The 16015-nt window shown below is 37.2% G+C and overlaps 1 protein-coding gene across 1 annotated transcript in view; it reads right to left on the minus strand.

The window, feature by feature from the left end:
• The window catches only part of Clca1 (chloride channel accessory 1), a 36185-nt gene extending 29500 nt beyond the window's left edge, over positions 1-6685 (minus strand). The window contains exons 1-3 of the mRNA XM_047566128.1: positions 6524-6685; positions 1216-1356; positions 911-1058 (exon numbers count right to left, since the gene is read on the minus strand). Coding sequence (XP_047422084.1) covers positions 911-1058; positions 1216-1356; positions 6524-6685 — 451 coding nt within the window. The remainder of the gene's footprint in view (positions 1-910; positions 1059-1215; positions 1357-6523) is intronic.
• Between the last annotated feature and the right edge of the window lie 9330 nt (positions 6686-16015).

The raw sequence follows: 16015 nt of genomic DNA on the forward strand, positions 1-16015 counted from the left end.
GAGAACAGGCAATATGACTTCTTCTCTGCCATACCCCAGGTACATAGAGAACAACAAAGACATACATTTGACACTTTTCTGACAAGTGCTCTAGTGTGTTTGGGGGTGGGACTTTGTCCAAGTAAAGGAAATCAAGCTGATTCTGGAGAATTCTAGTTAAGAAATCTAATACTAGTCATTTAGTAAATCACAATTGATTATACCTGTAAAGCACATGTTATAAATACCTTGTTCCTTATTTTAATATTTCCTCCAAAGACTGTTCTATATAGCTCATAAAGAAATGATTAAAAATTTCTTTTGTAAAAGAAAATTGGACTTTTTTCTTTGTTTTTTTGAGAACTGAACTCTAAGGGTATTTTGTTCTGCTACTCATCGTGGCACACAGACCAGCAGCAGCAGCAACTGGGAGCTTGTTAAAAATGCATATTACTGAGTCCCTCCCCATACCCACTGAATCAGGACCTGCATTTTGAGAAGATCTGGTTTTATCTGAGCACACATAAAGTCTAAGAGTACTGTTGATGTGTGCCATCTGGTGGCTACTATATGCATTGCAGGCAGGAGGTTTAATTTCAGTTGAGTCTCAGATCCACAGAAACATCATACTACGTATTAAACTATTTTACAGTTATTACCTGGTACTATAATAATTTTCAAAATTAGAATATTAAATATTATAATCTTCAATATTAGAATATTAAATTTACACATATCTGAAAATAATAAATCATGGCTGAGAAATGTACTCAATTCTTCTTTTGTATGAAAAAACATGCTTTGTCAGTTTATAGCAGTGGACTTAGCTTATGTGGGCTACTCACAAAGATAATGTTTTTTTTTATCCACTTTTAAAGTACAGTGATTAGATTATGAGTAATATAGTAGAATATTGTATCTGTACCCATACCTTGTGGTCCATACTGATCCAACTTCTTTCCTGCTAAGAAGTCTGGAGTGAAATGAATCCTTTCACCTTTTTCTCCACAGGCTCCTACCTGCTCAGTATATGGTTTATCGTTACCTGGAGGATTAGGTTCAGCAACCAGAACATCAGCCTGAAATTTAAGAAAAGGTTTTTATTATTGCAGCATTTCAGCCAAGAAATTGACCTTATCACATTGGGGAATTTTGGAATTTGATTATAGAGTATTTTGATTTTTTAAAAATCCAGATTACAGAAGAAAATTTGAAAAAAGAACTTGATAGTCTCACATTTTTGTAGGTTTCCAGTTTGGGTCTCACATAGTCAGGTTTTGTCTTCCAGTTTTCAGGAATCAAAATGGCAACATTTTTGAAATAGAATCTTTTCCCTGTGGCTTCAAATAGGTATGGAGATGCCTGAGTCACCATGTCCTGGGAAGAAAGAAAACATCCACGGTAATTACGGTTGAAAGTAGAGTAAATTACCAATCATTCAAATTACATCTGTATTTTACCTTTTAAAAGACTAGGTGCAAAGACATAATGCGAAGTACCTTTATAATAACAGCATCTAAACCTTTTGAGCATTTGCCACATATTCAGTGTCATGGTACAGTGGTGAATAGTGCAGACTCTAGAGGCAAATGCTAACCCTGGCTCAACCACGTCTTTTTTTTTTTCATATATATATTGTTCTAATTAGTTATACCTGACAGTAGAATGCATTTTGACACATCATACATAAATGGTGTATAACTTCTCATTCTTCTGGTTGTACATAATGTAGAATGATATCAGTCATGTAATCATATAAGCACACAGGGTAATAATGTCGGATTCATTCTACTATTCTCCCTACCTCCATATCCCCTCCCCTCTCTTCACTACCCTCTGTCTAATACAAAGTACCTCTATTGAATTTCCTAGCCCCACCCCTTATTGTGAATTAGCACCCACATATCAGAGAAGACATTTGGTCTTTGGTTCTTTGAGATTGGCTTATTTTGCTTAGCATGATATTCTCCAGCTCCATCCATTTACTGGCAAATGCCATAATTTCATTCTTATTTAAGGCTGAGTAATATTCCATTGTGTATATATACCACAGTTTCTTTATCCATTCTTCTGTTAAAGGGCACCTAATGGTTCCATAGTTTAGCTATTGTGAATTGAACTGTTATCAACATTGATGTGGCTGCATCACTGTAATATACTGATTTTAAGTCCTTTGGGTATAACGCAAGGAGTGGGATAACTGGGTCAAATGGTTGTTCCATTCCAAGTCAGCCACTTCTTGTGGGACACTGGGCACTTCCTAATCCTGAGACTTCGTTTCCCTGTTTATAAAATGGAAGCTAGTACAGTCACTACCTGATAAGGTGGAGTGAAGAACAAATGAAATCAAACATGTGAAGCACTAGGAACAGTGTGTACTTGGCACAGTAAGTATTAATTAAATGTCATCTAGTAGTTTCATTTCATTTGATCACTTGAGGATCAATAAATCTTTGAAAGAGAAACTGAGAACAAGAGAGTATAATTCTCAAGGTCTTACAGCAAATAATAGAGAAAAACTCAAGTGAAGATAACCTCAACATCTGCTGAGTCTTGTAATGATTTGGGTGTTTAATGCTAAGTTAAACTAAATTTAATACTAAGCTTTATGGTAGTATTTATTTGTGGCATAATACTAAGAGATATAAGACAATGACATTATTATTTATTTTCAAATTACATGTAACATTATTAGGAGCTGCAGCATTAGATGCCTCTGCAGGCTCCCTGGGATGCATTATGACAAAACAGAAGAGAGTCTTATAAGCAATTGCTGTGGAAAGAAGGCATTGGGTCAGTTAGGGCTGAAAGTATCAACAGAGAAAAGAAGGGACTCCATCACTTAGAGATGAGCAGAGGAGAAGTCAGTAAAAGGAACTTGGAAGGAGCAGCTAGTACATGTGAAGGAAATCAGAAGCCAAGAAGTGATAGATGAGTTTGGTGACATGGGTGAACCATGTTAGTGGTTCAGTGGAGACAATAGCTCCATATGAGTGGATTCAAGAGAAAGGGAAGTGAGGAAGTGGAGACACTGAATATGGAGGCAGGTCAAGAAGTTTTTCTATAAAGGGCAATGAAGAAATGAGGCAAGGGAATTTTGTTTATTTTAATGGGGATGGTTACATTTATATGTTCACGGAAAAACCAATAACACAAAGGGGAAAAAGGAGTCATCACCCGAGCAGACCTGAGTGACAGGACTTCAGTGCCTAGGAAGGGAAGCCTTAGGAGGAGCAAAACATTCACCATTATATGGGAAGCTGTACTTGGGTACTGACAGAGGGCTGAATCCTGCTCTGTCACTTCCCTAACAGGATAAACTTGGGGAATTTATTTTAATCTCTCTGAGCCTCAGTTTGCTCTTTTCAAATAATGATAATGAAACAGACTCCCTCTGAAATTAAGAGCAACTACTACTTGTTTTCCTGCTGATTTTGAAACAACCCCTTTTGAAATTAAAGTTCCAAATTGTTGTAACTTCTGAATGTCCTCCTCCTGAGATAAAAACTACCTTGTACTGAGGACAAATGACAGAGAGGTTGAAACTGACAGGCTGACCTCTCACTAAATTTGCATATGTGCATTTCATCCTTTGGTCCCACTTTGTCTCCTCTTCTCTCTTAAAAGCTTTCCTGGCCCATCTGTGAGCTCTCCAAAGATGGACATTTGAGACAGAAAAAGTCTCCTCTATCTTCCTTCAAAACTAGCTTTGAATGAAGTTATTTTCCTGCCAACTTGACACCCACTACTTGTGGAACACTACCAGAGAGGGGTAAAGCCTGACTTCTCTCCCTGCATAGGTACACTAAAAACGGTTGTCTTGCTCATTGTTAAAAAAAAAAAAAGTATTCTTAACAATTTGCATTTTCCTCTTTTAAAAATCCAGATTTTAAACAGTTGCTAGGAGAGCTTAACATCATATCCTTGTAAAAAAAAAAAAAATGTTAAATGGAGTCAAAATCACCAAAATCTTGAAAAGTGGGTGTAAAACTTCCTGTTAGAGTATTATACACTTTGATGAAATGTAAATTTTCAGTCTCCCAAGAGAAAACCCAAGCAGCACGAATGCTCCTGCTTTTCACATCTTAATAGAAACGTTTGGCATCTATTCCAGATTTTGAGGTCACCTCATGTCGAAATAAACATTTAACTCTGGGACCGAGAAACAATTGATGGCTAATGGCTTACAGGATGAGCCAAAAAGCCCTAAGGACAGAAATAGTATGTTCACAACTGGATTCCAAGTACACCGACATAACGTAGATGCTTTGTAAACATTTGTTGAATGAATGGACAAATGACTAAATTAATGAAGTGGTTATGATAAGTGGCATACTGGCACAGGAGTGCCCAGACAGGCAAAGCCCTGGCTCCCATACATTTAAGGAACTCCAAAATACTCCCATTTTGGATTGTCGTGTGTGTGTGTGTGTGTGTGTGTGTACAAAAGAGAAGTGCAGGCTTCTCCCTCGCTCTCCCTCATCTGTGAGACACTCCCAGGACTTCTCCAATGAACATTGGCAGGCGTGCAGGTACAGTGCATGGAGGCGCTGCAGCGCCCGCTACTGGTCTTGTAAGTGGGAAAAAGCTTTGAGGACGGTCCTACAAATCCAAGTATTTAAAATTGACTTCAGCAGTAGAGCGCATGCCTGAGGTCCCCGGCTCACTCCCTAGCGCAGGAGGGAGGAAGAAATGAAGAAGGAATGAAGGGAGGAAGGAAGAAAAGGAAAGTTGACTTAGAGGCTGTCCCCGCAAGGGCACCGAGGGGAGAGTTCCCCTCAGAAAGGTTATTAAAGCAGAGATTGAAGTGTAGGTAGGAAAGACAACAAAGCTCATGGTGACATCCCTCAACTCTACAGATCTGAAACATCAAATATGGAGGAACTCACTTTTATGAATGACTCTGTGACTTTGGCCATTCACTTAGCTCTTTATGTGTTCTTTTCGCAGAGGAGGAAGTGGTGGAAGCCAACTTATTTCACACTCAACTTGTTTAGTACTCATTCTAGAAAGCCAATTTAATAACTGGTGACAAGTACATTTCCCCCAAAGATAGTGAGGTGAAAGTACTTTAAGATATGTGTTCTCCTGGCATGTTCCCAACCCACCATCTGACCAGAGAGAGAAACACACTAGCCACATTTTCCTCCCGCACTTTTCTTTGTTCATTTTTTCAAGTGTCTGCTTCATTTTTTGCTAATGCCATTTCCAAATTAACAGGCAATCAACAACTCACACAAGGCTTCCGATTATTGAGAGATTTCAAATGGTAAGAATTATGAATTTCCCTTTTACCAAAGACAAAGTGATGGTGTTTGGGTTAACTAGGCAAACTTTATGATGAGCCCCTTCCTCCTTCTGTTCCCCATTCCCTGATGCTACAATATTCTAACCACAAATTCCTGGCAGGTAGAGATGCTTGTTTTCAAACTCTACTTTTTGGGGTTTACTTCTGCTTGGAGCAAGAAATCTTTAGAGGAGGATCATCTGGGCCCCTGTGTTATTAACTTTCCATTTAGAGAGATAAAAGGGAATTGGTGACTGATGGCTACATCCACCATTTATTGAGTGCTTACTCTGTACCAGGCACTATGCATTTTAAAGTTACCTTTCTAAACTTCCAAGATAATTTCAGAGTGCAAAAGACATGCAAAGAATTGTAGAGTTCCTATACACCCTTCACCCAGCTTGCTTCTATATGCATGCATTTTTATATTGGATCCTCATGGAATCCTATGGGGGAACTACTTATTATTGTTCTCATTTTGCAGGCTAGCACTCTTATCATTACACAATACTGCCTCTGGATGTGCTGCAGCCAGATTCCAGGATGGTCTTTTATAAGGTATTTCCCTCTTATTTTTTGCTGTTTGTGTCATGAGACCTTCACTGCTTGCTCCATTTGGCAGTGATTTGGCATCTCTGCCAGAATGGGAAGCATCTTCTTTTCTTCCCTTCTCCCACACAAGAGGTAACAAGGTAAGGTGTTGCCCATCGGCAACCCTGAGAGGGTCCCTTGTTTTGAGGCTGATAAAATTCAGGGGTTCCTCCCACTAGTAAGGTCAAGGTTGTTCGCAGCTTGCATCCTGGGCTTACATTTAGCATCACAGGGAAGGGGGTTACAATTAGGAGAATAAAAAGAGAGTCTAATGTGTCTCAGTGGTAAAATCCGTCAAGAGAATTACCCTCTGTGCATCTCACAATATCTGCCAAATGTGACTGACTCTGTCTTAGTGTAGAATGAAATAATTTTCAGTGAAATAATCTACAATCAGTAAAGGCAGACATGATTAATTAAGTGCCAACAATGTTTCTAACTCTGAGTTATGTACATCACATTCACCTCATCCCTTATAAGAATCTTAATAGTCAAGTATTATCATTTCCATTTTACAGATGAAGAAACTGAGACTCAGACAAAAATCTAACTTGTCAGTGTCACATAGCTGAAGTGAGAACTCAGCTTCCGTCACAATGTTATGCTTGAGATAAAGACTATTAATTAATAATTACCAAAGAACACATAATTGCCATTTGAACTTACCTTTATTTGTTGAATGAGTGCTTCATCCTCTGGCACATTAGGGTCAATTGCAATGACAATGCCCTCATAGCCATTATTGTTCAGCTGAATGAGGGAATTGCTCAGGGTCCCCTCTAGAAGGTGCAGGATCAAGAGGAAGACAGAACTCTTTAATGATCCCATTGCTTTGGGAAATGTGGATTATGGAGATGTCTTTCTTTATCCCTATATATATGTAAAAATATAGACACACTTTTTCAACTTATCAAAGGCGGATTATCATAGAACTTTAATTTTATATTTGAGAATAAACATAGCTTAGAATCAATTTGTGTACTTTTAAGTGTTTCAGTTTAGAAGGAGTATTGGGCTTGCTTTCAGGTGTGCCAGATGCTGAAGTGAGGGTGGGGGAGCCCACACCCAGTTTCCCGGGAACACTCATCTCTGACAAGTAGTCTGGCTATTTAAAGGTTTGTTTACTTACAAATGTTTGCCCAGCCAGGGACACTGACCCACCCAACACCACCCCAATCCTCACCTACCCAGCCGAGGCTAGGCTGTTCTGCATTTTCAGTGAGCATTCAACAGTGGTCTTTACTTTTATCCTCATCAACCTGACATAACCTCAGCACCTCTTGATGTTCCCCTTAGACGATCCACTTGCATCAGAAACATTATTAGCAAGTAATATAGGTGTTATTAAATATAAGGGGAGAAAAGATAAAATCTATGACTCACTTTGCAAAGAACTTCCTTTCCGTATCAGACCTCTGCTTTGTCTATTCCACATCTCCTACTAAAGTTTAAATTAACGTTTACTTTACTGAAATTAAATGTCACTCCAGACATGAATTTTGAACTGTCATCTACTGCATAGATTCTTTTAAGTTTGCTGAATCTCTGATGAAAACCCAAATTGACCACCACTTTTGTGTATTCAAATTGCTCAGAAATATCCCTTATCCAAACTTAATTTGGTCTTCATATGATGATAAGCATCAATTTCATCTTGTCTTTCCCTTTTCTTTGGTTCATTAGTTCATAAAAATTAATTTAGTACTTATTGCTAACCTAATCTTGAGCAATTGAAAATGTAGTATTGAAACCAAGAAGTACTAAATTATAAAGTGGTTATCCAGGTCATCCAAAATATGTCTTTATAAAAAAAAAAGATGAAGACATTTGTTACACATACCAAATACAAAATATCTCAGACCCCCACTTTATGTATCTTTGCCTGGGTTCCCTAGCAAACAGAGCCCAAGGCAGGCTGGCCTGCTGGGTCTCCCCATCAGAGGACAGTGGCCAATTTAGTGTTTCTTTTCCTTTCATTACCTCCCAATCCTCCCTGACTCTTTTCTCTTCCCCCAACTCTTGCTGCTCTGGTGTAACTCTCAAATAAACTCCCTGTGTGTTTTGTAAGGGACTGGACAAAGAAACCAGGCAGCACCTGGTTTCTGTCACCTTTTCAACAGAGAGAGAGAGCCCGTGACCTAAGGTGTGTCAGAAGTGAAGGGTTCCACAAGGTGCCAGGTGACCTCAGGCAGCAAAACCACTTGGAACTACAGGCAGATGATAGTGAATGACTGAGGTAGAACAAGTGATTGGGGGTCTCATAGATGGAAGGGATCAAGAAAATCTGATGGTGTGCAGTAAGATGAGTCTACCACGTTCATTAATATGTCACTCTTAGAATTAATTGCTGAGATTCACTTTCATCTTATCTAACTTTAATGCTATTATATAGGGTTTGATTTTTGGTGTGAGTTAGAGCTCTCTCACTGTTTCCCCGAGGGAAGATGCACATCCAGTTATTCATGGATTCTCCCTCACATTTGTGGCCAATTTTCTAAAACATATATGGCAGGAGAATTGTTGAAATAAGTTAAAGTATCTGCTGCCTCTGCTGATTCCAAGGCCAATATCAGTATTTATCATCTTCCGGCTTCATAATCTATTTCCCTCACTCTTAGCCAGCATTTTGACTGATCAGTGTTGTTTGTTGCTTGTTGGGGTAATCTACCTTCATCCCTGAGTGGGCCTTTACTTGCCCTGACCTGTTGGGTTGCAGCTGCTATATGTGTGGATGATGGGGTCCCTGTATAACAGATCCAGTGTAGGTGCCTCCATAGATTTGCTTATTCTTCCAGTTGGCTGGGCCTTGACTGCTCAATGGAGTGTCCTGGTTGCTGTTCATCTGCTAAAACCATTGTCCCAAGAAGAGGACCTCATCAAGGGTGGCTGCCACTGTGCAGACTGTGGTACCCCTCTATACTCTGGTGACCAAGTCTGGCCTGTCTAGTGCTATACTTTTCAGATAAAGCACTGCAAAATGGCAACTGGAATCTTGCCTTTCAAGAGCCAGCCCAGATATGCCAAATAACACAAATCAGAAGTACATGGAGTTAACACCCTGAGGAACTGCCTTACACCAAAAACAATATATCCAGCCTCCTAAAAGTCTTTTTTGTGTTTCCTCAGGCAAAACAAAACAAAACACACAGACGTACATAATGAGAAAAATGAGAGATCACTACTCTGATCTCTAGTGCCACAGAGATAAATTTTGCCAATTTTTGGACGTTATTTAAACATGAACTTACAGTATGAACTTTTGTATCTGGCTCTTGTGACATACATTTTTTTTTTTTTTTTTTCAGTGCTGTGGATTGAACCCAGGGCCTTATGCTGGAGAGGCAAGCACTCTACCAACTGAGCTATCTCCCCAGCCCCATGATATACATTTTCTATGTGAAATTCAGTCACGTTGTTACATATGGCAGTAAAATGTTCTTTTTCCATTGTGTTCCATTGTAAAAATATACCACAGTTGACACCATCTGTTGCATGTGGATTATTTCCAGTCTGGGGCTATTAAAAACAAAACTACCATGGAGATAAGTATTGATTTCAGTATTGATTTGGGTGTATGCCAAGAGTAGAACTGCTGGTCACAGGGTATCCATGTATCTAGTGGCAAAGACTTTCTCCTTTGACCAACACTTTAGTCAGGATCCTGAGTCTTTTCTGATTAGGTCTGACTTGTGCTTTCCTCTGTGACCTCGTGGAATCCAGTTTGAGCAAAATCCTACTAAGTTAGTCCAGGGAAAATTCCTGTGCTTGGTATCTGACCACCCTTAATACCTTATCACCATGACCAGCCTTCAGCAATAATACTACCAAGCCAGTTTAGCAGCAAACTCGTTATCCTTGATGCTTCCTCAGCGATTTTCTAACCAGTGACCCTACCCAGCTCCTTGGTTACAAATCCCTACTAGTTCTTATTGGAGTGGGAATTAAGTCCAATCTCTCTTCCCCATATAACACTCCATTGCAGTAGTCCCTGTATCCATTACCATGGTCCCCTCTTACCGTCTTTAACAAATGTTTGGATTCCCCCAAACACTTTTCAAAGTTGTTCCTGCTATTCCATGGTTTCACTAGCACATAGTATTGTTAATCTTTGTCATTTTCTCCATTCTCTTGGTAATATGGTCATATTGCTCTGTGGTTTTGCTTGAAGTTTCCCTTTTGACTAATGTTGTTAAGCATCTTTTGATACGTGTGCAGGTCAGCTTCTGAAGTCTCTGTTCTGTTTCTTGTTCCGTTGGTCCATGTGACTATGTTTACTTTTTCAATAGCATACTTTTCAAGATTTATCTGGCTATTTTAGGTGCATTTTGCTACAAAATTGAGAACCAACTTATTGATTCTACCAGAAAAAAATCTGCTGGGTTTGATAGGATTGCACCAAATTTATAGATCAGTTTTGGGAGTCTTGACATCTTTATAATGTTCAGTCTTTCAATCCATGGCATCTCTCTTCATTTTAAAATTTATTTTTCTCAACTGTGTTTTACACTTTTCAGGGTAGAGGTATTATATATCTTTATTAGATATATTTCTAGAATTTTTTTTTTGCATGGGAAGGGTTGTTGTAAATGATACTTTTATGAAATTTAATTTTCTAATAGTTTACTGATGGTGTATGGAAACATAATTCATTTTTATGGATTGACCTTAAATTCAGTGATCTTGCTAAGTTCACTTATTTTTAGCAGTTTGTAGATTTTTTGTGGACTTTATAATCCACATATGTAATCATTTCATCTACAAGTCACAAAACATTCTTACTTCTCCTTTCCAATCTTATGTCTTTTGTTTCCTTCTCTTATTTCACTAGCAAGAGCCTCCAGTACAATGTTGAATACAAGTGGAGAGATTATCTTTTTTCTTGTTCCCAATTTCAGTGAGAAGAGCATTCCAAAGCATTCTGTATTTCACCATTAAGTGTACTCGTGTCCAGAGATATTTCATAGATGTCTATTTCAGATAAGTGTCCTTCTATTCCTAGTTTGCTGAGAGTATTTTTTTTAAAAAATCATAAAATAGCTATTGAAGTTTAGCAAATACTTCTTCCGAATCTATTGAGATGATCATATAATTTTTCTTTATTCTAGTAATATGGAGAGTTGTACTGTTGCCTTTTCAATATTACATTCCTAGAGTAAATTCTACATGATTTTGATTTGCTAGTATTTTATTTAGGATTTTTGTAATGATGTTCATGAGAGACATTATCATGTACTTTTCCTTTTGTGTAAGGTCATTACCAATACTAATACCAAGGATATTCTGCCTTCATCTAATGAGTTGAGAAGTATTTCTTCTTTATTTATTTATTGAAGCTGTTTATATAAGACTATTATTAGTTTCCTAAATTTCCTTCTGATTATTGCTACACCTTCATCATATAATTTTTGATACACCATATTTTCTCCATATTTTTCTTGGTGCATTATTGTTATACATAATGGTGGGATTCGTCATTACGTATTCATACATGCACACAATATAACTATATAATTTGGTCAATATCTTTCCCTAGTATTCCTTTTTCTCTCCCCTCCTTTCTCCCCCTGGTCCTTTTCCTCTTCTCTACTGATCTATTTTTAATTCCTTTTTCCTCTATGACTTCTATAAATGAGAGAAAAACATATGACCCTTGATCGTCTAAATTTGGCTTATTTCACTTAACATAACATTCTCAAGTTTCATCCATTTTCATGCAAATGATATAATGTCATTTTTACTTATAACTAAATAAAACTATTTTATATACATACGTATGTGTATATATATGTATATGTATATATATTCTAGGTACTCATTTTCTTTATCTGTAGATATTCAGAGATGGGGGTTCACTGAGGGTGAGGACCAACAATGTCTATCTACTCCAGTGCACTCACTCAGACATCGGAGATCGAGCTCTGAAGGCATGGATCTAGTTTTATTTAGGGTTGCACAGGACATATACAGGCACGTTATCCAACCAGGTTAACATGCTTGTTAAAGGATAACAGAGTCAGCCTATAGGTGAACTATACTCGAGGTAGTGTAAACAAACCAAGTATGCCTGAGTAATTCTGCCCAGCAACAGGTCTGAGGCAAAGGACTGGGGGATGGTAAGCTCCGGCACACAGCATGAGGCAAGGCAGGGGGGGGGGGGGGGTAAGCTCACATCACAGCTTGCTGGGATCCTTGACAGAGCGAGGCCTCCCCTCAGCTCCTAACTCAGCCTCAGCAGCTGCAAAGACCTTCATTCCATGGCAAGTCTTTACCATTACCTCAGTTTCTCTGTCCAGACTGTTTGGCTTACTTAGACCATGGTGTCAGCGACCGCTGTCAGATAAGCTTGAGGAAAGTTCCCTACATTTCCATCCCTCCATTGATAGACACATAGGCTGGTTCCATAGTTTGGCTATTGTGAATTGTGTTGCTATTGGTGTGCATATTGATATACCATATTATAATTACTATTTGATTCTAAATATTTTCTAATATTCATTATAAGTTCATTTTTAACATATGAGTTATACAGAAGTATGTTTCTTAATGTTCAGTCTCTTGGGACTTCTCTACTTGATATATTATTGATTTCTATTTTAATTCCACTGTGGTAGAGAACATTTTTGAAGATTTAAATCCTTTAAAATTTGTTGTGACTTTTATTTTACCTCAGCTTATGTCTATTTTGTTAAAATGTTCCATTACATTTGAGAAATGTGTGTATTCTGCAATTGTGTTTGATATATGCCAATTCAGTCAAGGTAGATAACCTTGTTATTCAAATGTTCTCTATTTTCATCAAATTTTTGTCTACTCAGCCTTTCCATTACTGAGAGAGGTATGTTAATTAACCCAATTTTGACTATGGATTTGTCTATTTTTCTTCCTTCTTTCTTTCCTTCCTGTCAACTTTTGCTTTATATATTTAATGCTACATTATTGGCACATACAAATGTAGGATTATTATATAATTTCCATTATGTCTTTTCGATGTCCAAAAATACTCTTCCATTATGTCTTTTTGTAATACTATGGTAAATTGGTAGTTTTTGAATATCAAAAAAGTATGAAACAAAATATATACAATGCTGCTAGTACAATGTCTGACACATAGAATTAGTTCAATAAGCAAAATATCTTTAGCTCTACTCCTTGCTGTCCTTAATCAATACCAGCTTTGGAGGTAGGAGGGAGAGGGAAATAAAATTGGTTACCATTTTGGGTCCCTCTCCACCCATCCCAGGAACCATCTTGCTGTTAAGAGGTATCCAATCTAAGGGCAGGAGGCATTTATGGAGGAGCCATTTCTTTTGACCCCTGAGGATGAGATCCCCTTACCTCCATTCATACATATCTGTGTTCTTGAGTGCTTCTCAATTGTCATGTATTTGGTGATCTGTGGTCCTTTAATATTTTATTTTCTCCATTTGTACCTGATCCATGCCTTTTCAACTTCCTGTGATATACAGAATTCTTGTTCTCCTTCCTTACAGAGTTACTACTCATCTGACTTCCCTGTGCCTCTATTTCCTGTATTTTGCATTCACAGATCTTAACACATAGTACAGCATCCACCGAACTTCATACATATTGTCCTTTATTTTTTAAATAGCTTTGTTGAGATACAATTCACATAACTTACAATTTACCCATTTAAAATGTACCATCCAATGGTTTTTGCTTTGTCCACAAAGTTGTGTAGCCATCACTACAATCAATTTTATAGCATTTTCATCATCTAAAACAGAAACTCCATAACCATTAGTAGTCATTCCCCATTTGTCTCTGCTCTATTCCCCATCCTATCCTCCAAGACCCTCACTCTAGCCAATCATTTATCTACTTTCTGTCTTATTTGCCTATTCTGGACACAGTTTTTTGTATTCCTGCTATCTAACTGTAATTATATATCTTTTGACCATTGTCTTCTCCCTACCCACTGCCACCCAAGCCCCTGGTAACCACCATTCTATTCTCTATTTCCATGAGAGACTGATGTTTTTGGATTCCACTTATAAGTGAGATCATGCAACATTTGTCTTTCTGTACCTGCCTTTTTACACTTAACATGTTTTCCAGGCTTATCCATGGGGCAAAATATGAAGGGATTTCCTTTTCATGGCTGAATAGTATTTCATTGTGTTCATATACCACATTTTCTTTTATCTATCCATTTATTGACATACTTAGGTTGATTCCATAGCTTAGCTATTGTGCTAATGCTATAAACATAGGAGTGCAGTTATCTCTTTCACATACCGATTTGATTTCCTTTGTATATGTACTCAGAAGTAGGATTTCTGGATTATATAGTAGTTCTATTTTTAATATTTTGGGGAACTCCATACTGTTATCTATGTGGTTATATTAACTGACTTTCTCATTCACAGTTTGTAAATGTTGTCTTTACTTTGTATCTTCACCAGGACCTTTTTTATATTAGCTATTCTAACAAATGTGAAGTGATATCTTATATGTTTTGATCTGCATTACCCTGATGATTAGTAATGTTGAATATTTTTTCAAATACCTATTGGCTATTTGTATGTCTACTTTTGAAAAATACCTGTTCAACTCTTTTGTCCAATTTTTAAAAATAGGACAATTTGTCTTCTTGATACAGTGTTGAGTTCCTCATACATTTTGGAAATTTACCCCTTGTCTTCATCTGTTTTCTGTTTCTATAACTGAATACCACAGGGTGGTCAATTTATAAAGATTCAGAGATTTACTTATCTCAAGATTAAGGAGACTGTGAAATCCAAAAGCATGGCACCATCACTTGCTTGGCATCTGGTAAAGACCTTCTTGCAGTTTCGTCACATGGTGACATAGAGCCAAAGTGGCTTATATAGCAGATCTTCTTTCAAGATAGTCCAGCAACCCATAATGAATGCTGAGCACTCATGACTCTTAAGAGTCCCACATAGCCCTGCCCCTTAGTACTACATCATGAGGATTTAATTTCAATATAAATTTCTTTGGGGACATTCGAACCATAGCATCTTTTATCAGATGTATATAGTCACTCCTTGGATCTGTGGGACTCTCCTAAGATATTAAAACCCAAAGATGCTCAAGTCCTTTATAAAAATTGGTGTAGTATTTTCATATAGCCTATAAATATACCCTTGTATGCTTTAAATTATACATGTTCAGGTAAATTTTTTCCCTTGAGTATTCTTAATCCACAGTTGTTTGAATATACAGATACAGAACCCTTGAATATTAAGGTATGATTGTCATTTGCAAATATTTTCTCCCATCCTGTAGGTTGTCTCTTCAGTCTATTGGATGTTTATTTTGCTGTGCAGATGCTTTATAGTTTGAACTAACTCCTTTTGTCAAATTTGTCTTTTATTGCCTTTAATTTTGAGGTCATGTCCAAAAAATTATGGCCCAAACCCAGGCCATGAAACTTTTCTTCTATATTTTCTCCTCTTACTTTCATAATTTTCAGTCTTACATATAAGTCTTTAATCTATTTTAAATTTATTTTGTATATGATGACAGACAAGGTTCTAATTTTATTCCTCTGCATATGGATTATCCAGTTTTCCCAACACAATTTATTGAAGAAATGATTCATTTTTTCATTGTGAACTCTTGGTCCCTTTGTTGCAAATAAGTTGGCTATATGTATGTGGGTTTATGTCTGGTATCTCTATTTACCTATGAGTGTCTTTTGATGCCAGTGCCATGCTGTTTTGGTTACTATAGCTTTGTAGTATATTTTAAAGTGTGGTCCAGCTTTGTTCTTCACCTCAAGATTGCATTGGCTATTTGGGGTCTTTTGTTCTTCCATACAAATTTTGGGATTGCTTTTTCTATTTCTGTGAAGAATGTCATTGGTAATTTGACAGGAATTGCATTAAGTAACTTTGGGTAGTATGGATATTTTGACAATATTCATTCTTCTAATCCATGAACGCAGTATCTTTCTACTTATCCAGAATTTCTTCTTCAGTTTCTTTCTCCAGTGCTTTATAATTTTCACTTCCCTGGTTAAATTTATTCCATTTTTTGTAGCTGTTGTAAATGAGATCATTTTCTTGATTTTTTAAAATATTTTAGTTTTTTTGGTTTGCTACTAGTATATAGAAATGCTACTGATTTTTTGCATGTTGATTTTCTACTTACAACTTTACTAAATTTGTTCAT

Source organism: Sciurus carolinensis, chromosome 1, assembly GCF_902686445.1.
Source record: "Sciurus carolinensis chromosome 1, mSciCar1.2, whole genome shotgun sequence".
Taxonomy (NCBI): Eukaryota; Metazoa; Chordata; class Mammalia; order Rodentia; family Sciuridae; genus Sciurus; species Sciurus carolinensis.